Raw genomic sequence first — 18,142 nt, 5'->3', positions numbered from 1 at the left:
ACCTCATCATTTCCAATATCTGAGGAGGATTACCAGCATGAGAGTGAAAAGGGTTCATGGTTCTTGTTTCAAAAGTAGATCCGCACATTCAGACTTTATTATTCTTTCTTCACTGGAGTAAAAAGAACAACCTGGGTAATGGCTTGGGACTTGTGGTATATCTGTTCAACCCAGATAGGGAAGGCTGAATCCAATCAGAGGCCTGCCTTACCTCTAGTCTCCACAAACGCATTTGCAATTTCCAAAAGCAAAGAATAGCCCCAAACTGAATGGTGAGAGGCAACAGCACAGGTGAGTTTAGGCTGAGTGGAAGTAGATCACTTAATTAGTTTTAGTAAACTAATTTGATCCTTGAAAACAAATTAAATAAAATCAGTAAAAGCTTTACTTTAAACAAAGACTATGCCTAGCGTAATCTACTAATCAGAGCGCTAACCCCCAGTTAAAGTATGGGGGTTGCAGATTAGTCTGGGTCAGCAATATCTCATTCACTGCACAGTGTATGACTGCTTGCCTTGTGCAACTGGTGCAAACAGTTTATGTCCCTCAGAGGCCACATACTGAACCTTGAAGCCAGAGCTGCTGAATTGGAGCAGAGAGAATTACTTATAGAGTTGGCAAATAGGGTCATCGTAGAGTAAGCCCATCTCAGAACTTTAATTAAAGGGGAACCTGACTTTTGTCACAAACTGAATAAGGTTTTAAAAGACTGTTTAGACTAAAAGTTGGATGAGAGCTGATAGAAGTCAAGGACAAAGATATCTGCTAGAAATGTCAGTAATACAAAAATATCTCTGTACTCAGTAAGAGATATGATAGAAATTACAGTTTAACTGGTATAGAGACATGTTAAGCTCACAGAAGCAATTTCTGTTAAACTTGCAAATTGTTACGCTAAGGAGTTTAATAAGATTGGATAGTTTAGATACAACAAATCCTGCATCTTGGTAGGGGTTAGACTAGATGACCTTTGCGGTCCTTTCTAACCCTATGATTCTATGAGACCCACTGTTTAAAAAAAAAAAAAAGTGTATATACAAATCAGAGAAGTGTAAAAAACTAAAGCCCAGCAATGAAACAGTACCTTGACATAACAGACATTACTGAACATTGTGTAATCACAAAAAACAATGGGATGCTGAACATGTGGCTATAAACTATACATGTAGGACTTGGGTTAAAGGGGTAGAAAAGCAGTACTAGACCTAGACTAAAAGATTCCACAGAATCTACTGAAACAGAAATTCTAAGCAGCAAAGATCAAACAGTTGAATCCATATTAATACAAATTATAAGAATACAAATATTCTAGTAGGCTTATACTACTGGCCTCCAGTTCAGAAAAAAGGATATTTACGAAAGTAACATGCTGGAGTTGGTTCAAGTAATTACATTTGAGCCACAAAGTGACAATGACTCGCATATAATTAAGCTTAATATGCTTGAGGAAAGAAAGGTAACAAAAATTAGTGCAGTGACACTGAAATGTAAATAGGAGGGTTATATTTAAAAAAAATGGGAAGACTGGTTGACATAAGGTATTTAGACTTTTTAAAAGCCTTTGACAAAATGCTTCAAAAGAAACTAAATAGTCATGGTGTGAAATGCAAGGTATTGTCATGAATCAGAGCCTGGCTACAAGACTGACCAAGAAAGAATAAATCGTCAGTTTTCATCATGGCCAAAGGTTAACAGTGAGGTGCCACACTGGTCTTTCAAATGCATTTATCAATTATCTGGAAGGTGGAAAAATTTGCAGATGACTCAAAATTTAATCCATGTTGCAACTTAGCCGAATGAGCAACAATTACAGATAAAATTCAGTGTTGATAAATGCAAAGTAATGCACATTAAAGGGAATATTTTGAACTACTCATGTACCTTACTGAATTTTAATTTAACTGCACAAACAGGAAAGAGACCTGGGCATCACTGTAGTTAACTCAATGAAGACCTCTGCTCAATGTATGGCAGTAGTCAAAACGCAGTCAATGTTAGGACACAAGGAATGAACTGGAAAACATTAAAAAATATGTCATAAATCTATGGTATACACTCATCTAGTATGGGGTATTCCGTTCTGGTCACGCCATCTCAAAAAGGATATAGTAGAAGAGAGAAGGTTCAGAGATGGGGAATATGAAAGATATGGAGCATGGAAAGACACTCATATCAAGAGAGAATGTAAGTATGTACCATAAAGAAGAGAGAAACAAGAAGGGCCATGATGGAGATATACAAAATGATGACTGGTACACCAAAGAAGGAAAACTGGAAATTTCTATTCACTTGATCTCATAATACAAAAAAACAAGGAGACATTCAATGAAATACAAATATAGAAAATGCAAAACAGATAAAGCGAAACTTTTTCCTTGAATATACAACTATATTATGGAATTTATTGCCACAATATCAATGAGGCTAAAAGCTTAGAGGATTCAAAATTTTGACCTTTATAAAGGATAAATAGTAAATACTTAAAAATTAGCCAAGTTTTAGAAGAGACATAAAACTCTCATTATTCAGGACAACAGACAATCTCTATTGGCATTTAGGATAAAACTTCTCTTAGTTTCCCCAAAACTAACTGAAGGGTTTTCTTGCACCTATCTCTGTAGCATCTGGTTCTAACTACTGTTGGTGACAGGATACCAAATCAGACATTAGTTTGATCCAGTATGGCAGTTCCTATGATAGTGGTAATATCATATTCCTTACAGAAACATATTCCCTTGCTCTTCCAGATGTTTCTGTCCTCCTGGCACAGACTAAGAAGGTTCTATATTAAATTGGTGATCAAGCAGCCACACTTGAACAGACTCTGTTAGCAGTCACATAGTACTGCTCTGCAGGTGAAGTCTTCCTGTTTATTTGGTTAATCTGTTTATATCTCATTCTGATTTTGAACAATTATTTCAGATAGCTCAGTAAACAGGTTTTAGTGAAGCAGAATGAGAATTGGATGGAAAAAGGAAAGGAAATGCTAGGAATCCTCCATATAAAAATCTCAGATACAAATTCGTAGGCATTGTGGTATAGCAAGGGGTTGGACACCAGGTAATTTTCAAAGTAACATTACCAAAAGAAAAACAATTATTAAAATTTATAATTGGGAGCAAGAGTTAATTAGATGGATGTATTAATTGATTTTCACAAAACTAGTTCAGGAGAACCAAATCAAAATATTGAATTACTGATTATGGTTATCAATGAAAATGCACTCAGAAAATGCACTCATAAAATTTACCAAGTACTCTTTTTTCCTATACATTAAGGTATGCCCATAAAACAAACAACTGAATTTGACTTGGAAATAAACAAAATGTTTAAGCAACTAAAAATGACAAGAGGAACTATGCAAATGAGTAAAGTATATAAAAAGAAAGGTACATAAAATGAGTGATGTAATGTAGCAATATTTTAAAGCAACATCTTAACTAAACATGAAATTCTAAAATACAAAGCAAGGTTGATTAACTATATTGACTTGACTATACCAAAAAATTGAGTGTAAAATTCAAAAAGCTATGTGCATCAACCACAATGATTTCACTTAATTCCTTAGGACACTAACAGCATCAAAAGGTTGTTTACCCTAATTAAGATTAATGAGCAGCTAAGCATTATTAACATAATTCAACAGCTAAACTTAAAGAAACAGTATCACACAACCAAGTATAACATCAGTTTAATTAATTTACAACAACTAGAATTCAACTTGACATCAAAACTTTTAAACTAACAAATGAATTAGGATGAAACTAGATAGGTTGTATATGACAATGTAATTGTAAGTAACATCAACTTAAAATTTAGCAAAACCATTACTACGTCTCTTACTTCTGTCTTAAGGAAATAGTATTCTGAGGGCTAAACATGATTGTTAGGGCAAATCCACAGTCATATGACCACTACAGCTCCAAAATAAGCAGTATTCAGGTAGTATACTTCAGCTAAGAATGTGTCCTATGACAACATGGAAAGCAAAGATATAATAACCACATACATTGTGACTGTTACAATAATACAGGGTGAATAAACTAGCTTTGGGTTTGGTGGAGTTAGACAATTTTACAACCGTGAGAGTTCAGTTTTATCATATTGGTTAATCAAATTACTTTCTGAAGTTGAATCAATCAGGCTTAGGGGAACAGTCTTTAGAGAATCGATATGCAGACACTGTATAGCAGGGAGATACTGGTGTTTGAGTTAATTAACAAAAGAAAGAGAGCTCTCTGAGGGCACATCTACACTGTAAAAAAAAAAAAAAAAAAAATCAAACAACACATCACAGTAGCAAGTCTCAGCGGTCAGGTCAATTGACCCAGGCACATGCTATGGGGATAAAAACAGCAGTGTAGATGTTCCACTTGGGCTGCAGCCCAGGCTCTGAGACCCAACTGATCACCCTTCAGAGCCTGGCTCCAACTCAAGCAGCAATGTCTACACAGCTATTTTTAGCCCCATAGCATGAGCCTTGAAAGCCCAAGTTAGTTGACCTGAGCTCTGTGATTCGCTGCCATAAGGCTTTTTTATTTGTTTGATATTTATTTATTTTTGCAGTGTAGATGTAATCTGAGAGATTATTGAAGGTAATGACATCCACCAATGGGTAAACCCTGTAACAGAAATATCAAGAAATATATTGCTTTAGGTATTTGAAACAGACAAAAGGTAAAACAGGAACTTGTTAAGTTACTACAAGAAGTATAGAGATAAGGCTAGTTTGGCATGCAAAGTATTAACACACTACGTAACTCTAGTTAGAAACACACAACACAATTAAAATTAGTGTAAAAATATTCTTAAGTTTATAACACTCAAATAAGGGCAGAAGGGAGATTTCGAAATTACTCACTCACAGTGTAATGTTACAAGACAAAGAGATCTGAGCATGCTTCTCTCATGAGAAAGTAATTCTCACACATACAAAGACATCACAGTGGGGGGGGTGTAAATGTGTAGGATATAGAGAAGAAAACAGTGTGTTTAAATCAAAGTAATTTAAATCACCGATTTCAATCATGATTTAAATCAGCAAGCAGGAAACCTTGATTTAAATACACCTCTACCCCGATATAACTCTGTCCTCGGGAGCCCAAAAAAAATCTTACCGTGTTATAGGTGAAACTGCGTTATATTGAACTTGCTTTGATCCGCTGGAGTGCACAGCCCCCCGCCCCCCTCCGGAGCACTGCTTTACCACGTTATATCTGAATTTGTGTTATATCGGGTCGCGTTATATCGGGGTAGAGGTGTAACTGATTTTAACTGTGTTTTGTGTTTGTAAATTTTTGTTTTTTCCTAAAGGGGGTGGGGGGGCAGGGATGACAAACTTTCTTGGTTTTTCAGTTCCCAATGGGTTTCTGCACTTTACGTGACCTAGTCATTGAAATGAACTAGTTAAATAAACTGAAATTAAGAAAATATTCTCTCTGCACTTGCAAAAGAGGTGATTGCTGTAAAAAAAATAAAAAAAAAATAAAAAAAAAAATTAGCGTTTGAACTCTGGCTCCAGATGCTTAGCCAATGACTTCCAGCAGTTCAGTGGTTTGATTTTCCTTAAAAATTAGAAACAAATATGTACTGTTGTTGTTTATCTGGTATTTAATTTAAATTATTTTAACAGATAACAAGTTAGGCCTTAACATAAGTTGTCAATTTCAAATTAAATTTGAAATAGATTTAATTTAAAATTTAAAAATTCTATTTAAACAAAAAAAATCTGATTTTTTTTTAAATCATTGATTTTTAATACACCCTTGCAGAGCAGAACAGTGATTTAAGGAAGTTGCTAGTTTTCAGTAGCCTTTGACGTTAGGAACTGAGTCAAAGACAACATAACAATAGGAACAAGACAACATAACAAAGTTTAACCATCAAATACTGAATTTTCACAGAGATCTTACAGTATAGTTCCAGATTTTTAAATGTATAGTTATGATCTCAAGACCAGCTTTTTAAGCAACAGCAAAAAGCTTTAGTAAACTGGTAACTGTTAGATCATCCTTAAGACACAAAATGCAAATATTATTTCCTCCTGATTACAATGTTCTGTAGATGAAGAACAAATGACTGAATTTAGGCACAAGTACTAAGCTACAATACATTAGGTTTAAGCCATGTAACTCCATCCACTTATGATTCTTAGGAAAAGATTTCAAATATTAAGGCTGCTAAAGGCTTTATTTCTTTCCTACTTCTAGAATAATCTTTCTTGGTATTTAGTTTGAATCAGGATATCTTCAGTTTATTAATTTGGAATTTCAAAGAATCAAGAACAATGGTCTGGATTTACAGAACAAGAATCTCAACTACAAGGGAGTTGAAGAGCAAAAATACTGCCTTTCTAGAATCTTGAAGGCCAAATTCTAGCTTTCCTCGAAGCACAGAAATTCTCTGGAATCTTAACAAATTCTGACTTTTAAATCTTCCTATGGTTTAGAGCGAAGTGGGATTTATCTCACCCTTCAGTTGTCCAGGAAGTCTTATGGTGTGGAGGTGATTTCTTCTTGGCATCTTTGATCTTCAGGAAGGGACTCTCTTTCTTAAGGCTGCTTATATTTGAGGATTTTGGACCTTTACGCTTTCAAATCCCAGGTTATTGTCCATAAAGGACTTCTAGTTAAAGAAACCCTCTCGAGAGAGCAAAGTCACTGAACACTTCTTAAATGAATAGGAAGGCTCTTCTTGGGTAAAGATCAGGATGCCTCACCATTTGGAACCTCAGGACCTGCACTGCATCTCTTAGGTGAAGAGAACTGCCTCTTAATGGGGAGAGAACAGTGAACTGATATTTTGTAACACTTTTCATACTGTTATTCTTCCCATTGTACTGAGGGGCTTGGTCTACCCCTAAAGTATGCGTTTGGCAGTTTCCCACTGGCCTTTTTAAATTTTGGCAACGTATTTCCTTTTATTTAAGCTTGGTAGAATACATATAACTTCGGCAGATAATATCAGTGTTTACTTTTAAGCATTTTTCTATTTTTATCTGTTTACATTTTCACATGTTCAGGAAGTTATTCAAATCAGACTCGAGTGGGGTCAGACAATTATGTAAAGACAGAAGATGCTGAGATACAGTGACTAGTAACATTTCCACTCTCCCCACGCCCCACCCCCATTTGTTCTTGAATTCCTCTTTATGTTGCTTCAAAACAGACACCATGAAAAAGTACTCTGAAGAGTACAAAGTTAGAGAATCCTCCTTCACAATCTCTCTGAGGGCTGTACTATCATGCAGCAGTCACCATGGTTTTATTATACTTATGATCTTCCAATCACAGAGTGAATTACAGGATTTTCCCAAGAGACAGATCTTGCTGATGTGTTTCATGAGCTGTCCAATACACAAGCCTATAATATCCAAAGACAAACTATAGGACAAAATTAACTGTGGAGAAGGGATATGACAGTTTATTAATTTCCCCTTTAATAATACTACCACCTAGCTCTCATACAGTGCTTTTCATCCCTAGATCTCAAAGCAGTTTACAAAGAAGGTATTATCTTCATATTACAGATGGGGAAACTGAGGCACTGGGCAGTGAAATGACTTGCCCTAGGTCACCCACAAGGCTAGTGACAGAGCTGGAAATACAAGACCCATATTCTAAGTCCCAGCACAATGCTCTCTTTAAATTCTAAACTTTTTTTCAATCTGGAATAATTTGAAGAATTCCTTGCATTTTACGGATATGCTTCTTTTGCAAAGCAAAGCAGCAACATGGCATCAGATAAGTAACCACACCGTTTTACCCCTTCATTGCTGACTGGCAGAAGACTGCCATGAAAAGGCATACCACACACAGCATATGCTCATCCTTCTGGGATCCTTAAAATAGGTGATCAGGACCCAAAAGAGGCATTCTGAGATATGTGATTTCCTACAAGTTAGAATACTTGCCAACAGTAACTAACAGTCCTGAATAGGATCTACATGTGTTTATGGATAAAAATAAGGGAGTGCAGTAAATAAGAAATTGCACACACTGTCATAGGATGTTAGTATCTCCTTCAGATTAAAGAAAAAATAATGACTGATTTTTATTAAAATTATAATCACATTCATTTTCTATACTCAACCCAGCAGACTCTCACAATGTAAGGCTCTGTCCAGAAGAAATAGAGCCTTAAGCAACACACACTAACTATGTAGTGTGGTCCATTATCAAAGTTAAAAAAACAGAAAGCACAGCTCCAGACTAGAACTCAAAGAACTGCTTATAGAGGGGAGGAAACTTGGAAGAAGAGGGATGGGGAACTCAGCTCTCCACTTGCTGCTCCATATCCTGGATCCAGTTCCCTCCTGTGTAAGGCAAGGACATGAAGACATCGTAATTACTACAGTCCTTGACCTTATTACCCACCTTACACAGTGCCAGTCAAAGTCAGGGAGAAAGCTATATGGATGTCAGTCTGGTTGTCTCCATAAATATTCAAGTATGTTATATAGCCCTTATATTACTTGAGCACCTTACAATTCATAAATTTTATCCTCACAACAACCCTGTGAGGTACAGAAGTATTATCTACTTTCTTATGGATGGGGGAATTGAGGTACAGGGTAGATTAAGTGAGTTGCCCATGGTCACACTGGAAATTTGTGGCTGACCCAGGAATCCTCATTACTCCCAGGATGTGGAGCAGGGGTAGGCAACCTATGGAACGCGTGCCAAAGGCGGCACGAAAACTGATTTTCAGTGGCACTCACACTGCCCGGGTCCTGGCCAGCGGTCAGAGGGGTTCTGCATTTTAGTTTAATTTTAAATGAAGCTTCTTAAACATTTTAAAACCCTCATTTACTTTACATACAACAATAGTTTAGTTATATTTTATAGACTTATAGAAAAAGACTTTCTAAAAATATTAAAATGTATTACTGGCACGCAAAACCTTAAATTAGAGTGAATAAATGAAGACTCAGCACACCACTTCCGAAAGGCTGCTGACCCCCAGACTGGAGCATAGGTGCAATCATTCCATAACCCTCCCCCCACAGGGATACTGGGATACACATCTTAATAGTCACATCCCCACTTTTCTCCAAACTTTTTTCCAAATCCCTCCATGTTGCTCCAAAGAACCACCATTGTCCTAGTCTAGAGACCTATCCAGTAAACTAGAGTTTCTGGGTCACTAGAATGAATCAAAGAGTTGCGGGGCTGACTGATGTCATCTCCCTGCTCTGGGCATTGAGACCTGATGCATAGGGTCACAGTACCATTGAGGTTTGGCTCAGCTGACCCTCCATCATGATGGGAGGGTGCGGAGGGAGGAGACGGTAGCAGACGGGTAAATCTGGGTGAATAGCTGTCATAGGTCTTCTCCCCCACTTGGAGCTTTTGGGTTCCAAGATGGGGACCTGCATGGACTCCTCTAAACTAAAATCCTAGTTTAGATCTGGTTCTCGCTGCCACCAGTTAAGTTTAAAGTGGGTAACACACTGCCTGTTCCCCCAAAAACTTCCCCTGGGGAACACAGATTCAAACCCTTTGAATCTCACCAGAGAGAGAGAAACAGCCAGTTCCCCTCCCCCATCCTTCCCTCTCTCCAGCCTGCTCCGGAGAGATTACACACCGAGTCAAATCCTTGACTCAACACAAAGAGGGACTCACCTCCCCCTCCCCTTCCCTTGAAAATGCAAACAAGAGAAGAATCAATCAAGTCCTAAAAAGAAAAGAGTTTATTAAAGGAACAAAAGAAAGTACACTATCTCTGTAATACCAGGATGGAAAAATATCACAGGGTCTGACTTATACCCCCCTCCCTCCTCCTCAGAATAATCAAAGTAACAGCAAACAGGAATAAAGAATTTATCCAGCAAACACACAATTGCAAATGTAGAAATAAACTTATAATACTAGTACGCCTTTCTAATACTCACTAGACTGAATAGATGAAAAATACTGCAGAAACCTGGGAGGACTTGATTAAGATGTCTGGACTCTCTTAGCTCCAAAGAGAGACTCACCTCAAAACAATGAACACAGAAAAAAAACAACTTCCCTCCACAGAGATTTGAAATTATCTTGTCCCTGATTGGTCCTCTGGTCAGGTGTTCATCAGGTACTGCTTGTTAACCCTTTACAGGTAAAAGAGACCTTAACCCTTAACTAACTGTTTATGACAATAGCCCTGTGACCATATGCACCAGGTTGCAACACCATGCACATATATTTGGCCCAGCCAGCTCCCCGGGCCACATATGCGTACATGGTGCTTAGGCTAGGCCACACCTGAGCAGTGCTGAGACCCCAGAGGTTGCAATGGTCAGAGCAGGGAGCCAATCCCAACCAGTCATACAGGATATGAGATGTGAGGGAGCAGCTGGTGTCATATTCTCCAGTAAGTAACCCCCACCGTGTACCCTTACGCCCAACAGCCAGATGACCCCATCTTCCATACCCTACCTTGACCCACCAGCTCAGACCCCCATGTACCCGTAGCCCACAGACATGAATTCCCCCCATCTCACCTCCCAAGCCCCAAAAATCTTCCCTCACTGCACCCCCCAGCTCCTTCTCCCCCCAATATATTCCCCACAGACCCCCAAATCCAACTATATCCTGCCCCACATAGGCCATGAATGGGGTCTGTGTTTGGCGGGGGGTGGGGGTGGAGACTATTGGCTTGCCACCCCTCATTGGACCCTTCTGCCCTGCAAATCCTTCCCCAAAACTTTCAAACTCTCAAATCCTTCTGCATTACAATCCCCCCCAAATCCCACCCCTCACACTCAGGGCCCCATGGACTGTGGGGGGTGCTGTGGGGTTTTTTTTGGTGGTCTGTGTCGGCTCACCTCTGCCAGTTGCAAGTGGGGCATTCCGTAGCTATTCATCTCTGTTCAGAGCATCTATAATCTTAGTTCTGAGTCCTTCCCACCCCAAGGGGCCACTGGAGGGCTGTGGGAAATTGGGTCAGGGGGCCTCTCTGGGGGGTGGTCTCTGGGTCGCAGCCACCTATCAAGGTTTACAAGGGGGTGTTGAGCTTAATAAAGGTTGGAATACCACTGCATTAAACCACCTTCCTCCCCCAGGGAGATGGGAAATCTCCTCTCCAAACTTAGAGTGAGAAAGTAATGTGCATGTGGGGGTAAGAACACTTTATTCTCTTCTCCATCCCCAAAATGTTAGAGATAAGTTTGGGCCCATTAGATCAAAGATTTGTCCTCTAAGGACACATGAAAGTTTTAGTGTCCATACCAGCAGCATACAATACATTTAGCAAATACCATGAAACCACAAAAATGTTTCCTGAAAGCTCTATTACTGTGACACATGCACCGCAAAATGGCATCCTGTAACCCCCCTATTAATCACTCATATATCGTTGTGATATTTTATACTAAACATGCCATGTAAGATATCATATGAAAGGTCATGATCTGTTGAACCCACTGTTCTGTGCAAATATGTATATCATTAATGAGTATGAAGTTACGAGATTTTGCTGTATGGTTGTTACTGAAATATGCTGCAAGTTTGCTAGAGACATACAAAGGACTCCCATCCAGAAGGGTGTTCAATGACCATTAATTAGCAGAGGAGCTGCAATCAAGGGATTTACAATTAAATGACAGTTGCCCAAACACCACACAATGGGGACTGCTTAACTCTATGGGTTTGGCTACACTTGCAGCTGTACAATGCTGGGAGTTAAAGCTGTCTTCGTACAGCTGTGCAGGGAAAGTGCTGCAGTGTGGCCACACTGACTGCTACCAGCGCTGCAGTGTGGCCACATTTGCCGCATTTGCAGCGGTGTTGGGAATGGTGCATTATGGGCAGCTATCCTGGCGTTCAAGTGGCTGCAACATGCTTTTCAAAAGAGGGGGGTGGGGTGGAGTGTGACAGGGAGCATGGGGGAGACAGAGAGAGTGGATTTTTGGAGCTGACACTGTGTCAGCTCCCTGCCTTGCAAGTTCTGACCCCTTTCCCCACCCCTCTCTCATTCACTAAATGCAAATAGCCTTCTTTGTTTTCTTCCTCACAGACCAGATAAGCAGCTGCTCCGAAACGGACACACCCCCTCCCGCCCGCCATGCTGCTTCTCTTCTCAAGCAAATACTAGCTGTGGACATTCCAAAGGGATCCCCCTGCCTCTGCTCATTCACTGCAAACAGGAGCTGTGTTTGTTTTTTTAGATAAGCAGCTCCGGGAGCCCCGAGTTCACAACAAAACAAAGAGAGGCATCACAACAAAGAGTGTTATCTTTACTTAAAAGCATTATGGGAAGGTTCCGGAGGTCAGTTACAGCGTAATAAGATTAATCACTGTTTACACTGGCACCCCAGCGCTGTTCTCTTTATTCCTCTCATCGAGATGGAGTACATGCAGCACTGTAGCCAGGGAGATACAGCGCTGTAAGTGCCTTGCCAGTGTGGACGGGGAGTAAGTTACAGCACTGTAAAGCCACCACCAGCGCTGTAACTCTCAAGTGTAGCCAAGCCCTATGACTCAGTTGCACAAGTCCACACCAGGAGGATTGCTCAACCTATTGATTCAGCAAAGCCCGCCAGGACATGTCTGGGCAAGTGTCTTCTAGACACATGGACTGAGGGTTTAAGAAACAGTGGCATCTTGCCTTGGCCTTTCTCCGCCCCCGCCCCCCCAATGCTTGAAGCAACAAGAATGCTGAGAAGACAAAAACTTCAACTGAGGAAACTGGTCCAGGCTCAAGAGAGACCCATATATTAAGAACTGTAACATGCAGTGGGGTGAGAAAATTGCTTGCTAAATACTACCTAGTGTCATAAGGTTTAAAGTTTAGATTGTGCGATTATCTTTTATTTTCTTTGGTAACTATCTCTGACCTCTGATGCCTACCACTTCTTATTTAAAATCTCTCTTTCCGTAATAAATCTTTTTTATATTTTATCTAAAAAACTGTGTGATTTGTTTGAAATTTAATAGTGAAAAGCACAAGGTCATGCATTTAAGGAGTAATAAGAATTTTTGTTATAAGCTGGGGACGTGTCAGTTGGAAGTAACAGAGGAGGAGAAGGACCTTGGAGTATTGGTTGATCACAGGATGACTATGAGCCGCTAATGTGGTCTTGGGATGCATCAGGCAAGGAGGTGTTAGTACCGTTATTCAAGGCACTGGTGAGACCACATCTGGAATACTGTGTGCAGTTCTGGTCTCCCATGTTTAAGAAGGATGAATTCAAACTGGAACAGGTACAGAGAAGGGCTACTAGGATGATCCAAGGAATGGAAAACCTGTCTTATGAAAGGAGACTCAAAGAGCTCAGCTTGTTTAGCCTAACCAAAAGAAGGCTGAGGGGAGATATGATTGCTCTCTATAAATATATCAGAGAGATAAATACCAGGGAGGGAGAGGAATTATTTAAGCTCAGTACCAATGTGGACACAAGAACAAATGGATATAAACTGGCCATCAGGAAGTTTAGACTTGAAATTAGACAAAGATTTCTAACCATCAGAGGAGTGAAGTTCTGGAACAGCCTTCCAAGGGGAGCAGTGAAGGCAAAAGACATATCTGGCTTCAAGATAAGCTTGATAAGTTTATGGAGGGGATGGTATGATGGGATAGCCTAATTTTGGCAATTAATTGATTTTTGACTATTAGCGGTAAATATGCCCAATGGCCTGTGATGGGATGGGATCTGAGTTACTAAAGAGAATTCTTTCCTGGGTGTCTGGCTGATGAGTCTTGCCTACATGCTCAGGTTTAGCTGATTGCCATATTTGGGGTCAGGAAGGAATTTTCCTCCGGGGCAGATTGGCAGAGGCCCTGGGGTTTTTTCGCCTTCCTCTGCAGCGTGGGGCACGGGTCACTTGCTGGAGGATTCTGTGCACCTTGAAGTCTTTAAACCACAGTTTGAGGACTTCAATAGCTCAGACATAGGTTAGGGGTTTGTTACAGGAGTGGGTTGGTGAGATTCTGTGGCCTGCGTTGTGCAGAAGGCCAGACTAGATGATCATAATGGTTCCTTCTGACCTTAAGTCTATGATTCTATGATTCTGAGTGCGTGGGAAATCTCAGCTCAGGTACAAAGGCTGGTGCATGTTCTCTCCATATTGAGGGAGAGGGGCAGGCAGAGTAATAAACTTACACTGTTCAGACTTCTGACCAAAGGCGGTCAGTCCAGGGGTGCAAGGCTGGGAAGCTGGGAAGAACTGGCTGGTGCCTCTCTCTATGTGATTCGTGAGTGGCTTTGGGAGCATACATGCAATGTAGCTGGGTGTGGGACTCCACATGCTGTTGTGCTGAGTGACAGCAGCTCCTGGAGAGGTTTGCTGCTTGTCACTAGCAAAGCATTGTGAGAGATAGCCCAGGCAGAAGAGTTAAGGGGGTATAGCAGAACCCCAGTTCCAGGTTGCACCCTGGGGATGCCATTACAATTACAATTTATGCTGAGATGCTCTGAAGTTTCTTCAAGCAACATCAAGATACAGAAGACCTTAGCACACTTCAGTACATCCAAACACGAAACTGAGGCATCCGAAAAACTGCCAACACCAATATGATGCATATACCGCTTTTTGAATCAACTCAAATTGACGACTAGCCTGGAGTTATTATTGATGTGACATGGAATTATTCTGATTAGTATTAAATCCACTAAATTCTCAAGGATTCAAATATAACTTACCACAGCAAGCTGTGTCCGCGAAGCTACTGTGTGAAATACCGCAGGCATCATGAGAGATTCTTCAACTTTTAATTCCATCTCATTCTCTGCTGAAAATGTGGTTTTGGGAATAGCTGGTGGGCGTTCACATAAGATCATCTCTTTGTTAAACAGGAAAATTGGGTTTGTGTCCTATATTAAAATAAAAATATCTTCATAAAGAACTTTGAGAAAATAAAACATGCACATAATCCAATCAACTAATTGCACTAGCATGTTCTGAAAACAGCATAACTTACATAACTATTCATGGCAAATTACTTATATGAGTATTGCATCCAAGAGAATTATATGTAAAACCACTCGTTTCCTGATATGAAAAGCCAAGAACAAACAAAAAAAAGTCTCCAGAAAAAAAAAATACATAACCCTCACCCCGCCCCCTCCAAAAACCCCACACATCACTAGAAAGCTATAACTCTCGCTTCTTCTCAACACTTTGTTTTGTAAGGGGACAAAGAGAGATACTATAGCATACACTTACTGTTCCAGCACTGTAACTACAGACTCTTCTGTCTGCTGCCATACACTCCCCTCCATTGACAACCAGCACCTGGTGCTGAATGGCAATCTTATACTTGGTTTGGATTGCATGTTTAAGGTCGGACACACTAAAAGGGAAAAACAGGAACTTTAGTATCAATATCTTATTTAAGCAACTGATCTTCTCTCATGCAAAATATTTCTGTAATATACAAAGTAATTTTTAACTCTAACAGCAGTAGAAAAAAAAACTAATTGTGAATAAGGGCAAAATGCATGGTTGTGTAAATACTACAATCCGTTGTATTCTGGCTACCCAATTCGTAGACTAAGAGCAAAAAATGACCCTCCTCAGAGAAATGTGTTTACAAAATGATACATTTCAGCTATTTACACAAGAAGCACATCTGCAACTGTAATGCTGGAGTCCAAGATTAACATGCATTTCTGGCAATTACTGTCAAAGTTATATTAAACTCTGAACATGAGCCAACTACTGGCTTAGTTTAACTCTCATCTTCCACAGTCTAATATTATGTTAGGAGAAGTTATAAGAACATAAGAACCGTCATACTAGGTCAGACTAATGGTCCACCTAGCCCAGTATCCTGACTTCCAAGAGCGGCCAATATCAGATGATTCAGAAGGAATGAACAGAACAAAGCAATTATGGAGAGATCCATCCCATGTCATACACTGCCAGCTTTTGGCAGTAAGAAACTAGGGACACTAAGAGGATAGGATTGCATCCCTGACCATCTTTGCTAATAGCCATTGATGGAGCTATCCTCTCTGAACTTATCTAATTCTTTTTTAAACCCTGTTACAGTTTTGGCCTTCACAACATGCCCTGGTTCTTGTTATTTGAAGGGGTAAATAATACTTCCTTATTCACTTTCTACACACCATCCATGATTTTGTAGACCTCTACAATATCCCCCTTCCACACACCCCAGTTGCCTCTTTTCCAAGATGAAACGTCCCAGTCTTTTTAATCTCTCCTCATATGGAAGTTTGTTCCATATCCTTAATCACTTTGTTGCCCTTCTATGTACTTTTTCCAATTCTAACGTATTTTTTTTTGAGCTGAACTGACCAGAACTACATGCAGTATTCAAGGTATGGGTGTACCATGGGCTTATGGTATTTTCTGTCTTATTAGCTAACCCTTTCCTAGCTTTTTTCATTGCCGTTAAGCATTGAGCAGATGTTTTCAGAGAACTATTCACAATGACAACAGGATCTCTTCCTTGAGAGGCAGTAACTAATTTACACCACATCATTTTGTATGTATAGTTGAGATTTTGTTTTCTAATATGCATTACTTGCATTTAGCAATGTTGAATTTCATCTGCCATTTTGTTGCCCATCCAGTTTGTGAAATCCTTTTGTAACTACTGGCAATCTGCTTTAGACTTTACTATCTTGAGTAATTTTGTATCGTGTGCAAACTTTGCCACCTCACTGTTTACCCCCTTTTCCAGATCATTTATGAACATACTGAACACTGGACCCAGTACAGATCCTTGAGGGACCCTGCTATTTACCTCTCTTCATTCTAAAAACTCACCATTTATTCCTACCCTTCGTTTTCTGTCTTTTAAGCAGTCCATAAGAGGACCATCCTTCTTATCACATCTGCTTACTTTGCTGAATAGCCTTTGGTGAGGGACCTTGTCAAAAAGTCCATGTACACTAAATCAACTGGATCACTCTTTCCCACATTTGTTGACACTTTCAAAGAATTCTAGTAGATTGGTGAGGCATGATTTCCCTTCACAAAAGCCATTTTGACTTGACCAACAAATCGTGTGCCTCTACGTGTCTGATAATTCTGTTCTTTACTACAGGTTCAACCAATTTCTTGTTACTGAAATTAGGCTTACTGGTCTGCAATTGCCATAATCAACTCTGGAGCCTTTTTAAAAAAAATTGGTATCACATTAGCTATCCTTCAGCCATCTGATTCAGAGGCTGATTTAAGTGATAGGTTACATTACCACAGTTAATAGTTCTGCAGTTTCATATTTGAGTTCCTTCAGAACTTTGGGAGAATACCATCTAGTCCTGGGGACTTACTGCTGTTTAATTTATCAATTTGTTCCAAAAATCTTCTCTACTGACACCTCAGTTTAGGACAGTTCCTCAGATTTGTCACCCAGAAACAAAAGCTCAGGTGTGGGAATGAATCTACTGTAAAGATGGATGCAAGAATTAATTGAGCTTCTCCGCAATGACCTTATCTTCCTTTACTGCTCCGTTAGAACCTCTATTGTCCAGTGGCCCCATTGGTGATTTGGCAGGCTTCCTGCTTCTGATGTACTTAAAAATAAATTCTCTTAGTTTTTGTGTCTCTTGCTAGTTGCTCTTCAAATACTTTTTTGGCTTGCCTAATTTTACTTTTACACTTGACTTGCCAGAATTTATGCTCGTTTCTATCTTCCTCAGTAGGATCTGATTTCCAATTTTAAAGGATTCTTTTTATCTCAAATTGCCTCTTTTACTCTGTTTAGCCATGGTGGCATTTTTTGGTCCTTTCAGTGTTGGTTTCTTTTTTTTTTTAATTTGGGATATACATATAGTTTGAGCCTCTATTATGGTATTTTAAAAAAGTTTCCATGCAGCTTGCTGGTATTTCACTCTTGTGACTGTTCCTTTTAATTTCCATTTACTCTATTTTGTGCAGTTCCCCTTTTTGAAGTTAAATGCTATTGTCCTGGGATTCTTTGGTACCTTCCCTCCAACAAGGATGTTAAATTAAATTACATTATGGTCACTGTTACCAAGTGTTTAGCTGTGATCATCTCTTGACCAGATCCTGTGTGCCACTTGAGACTAAATCAAGAATTGCCTCTCCTCTTGTGGCTTCCAGGACCAGCTGCTCAAAGAAGCAGTCATTAATGCTATCTAGAAATTTTACTTCTGCATCCCATTCTGACGTGACATATACCCAGACTATATGGGGATAGTTGAAATCTCCCATTACTATCGAGTTTT

The 18,142-nt window shown here is 39.6% G+C and overlaps 1 protein-coding gene across 3 annotated transcripts in view; it reads right to left on the bottom strand.

Moving 5' to 3' along the window:
* Window positions 1-18,142, bottom strand: part of RB1CC1 (RB1 inducible coiled-coil 1) — a 179,118-nt gene that overhangs the window by 131,198 nt on the left and 29,778 nt on the right. For 2 of the 3 annotated variants that reach the window (XM_045005840.1, XM_045005841.1), the window contains exons 4-5: window positions 15,147-15,273; window positions 14,624-14,794 (exon numbers count right to left, since the gene is read on the bottom strand). The exons of the other annotated variant lie outside the window; for it this stretch is intronic. In XM_045005840.1, coding sequence (XP_044861775.1) covers window positions 14,624-14,794; window positions 15,147-15,273 — 298 coding nt within the window. The remainder of the gene's footprint in view (window positions 1-14,623; window positions 14,795-15,146; window positions 15,274-18,142) is intronic. 3 annotated transcript variants of the gene reach the window in all.

The sequence above is a fragment of the Mauremys mutica genome, chromosome 2, assembly GCF_020497125.1.
Source record: "Mauremys mutica isolate MM-2020 ecotype Southern chromosome 2, ASM2049712v1, whole genome shotgun sequence".
Classification (NCBI taxonomy): domain Eukaryota; kingdom Metazoa; phylum Chordata; order Testudines; family Geoemydidae; genus Mauremys; species Mauremys mutica.
This window is presented reverse-complemented; position numbering and strand designations above follow the sequence as displayed.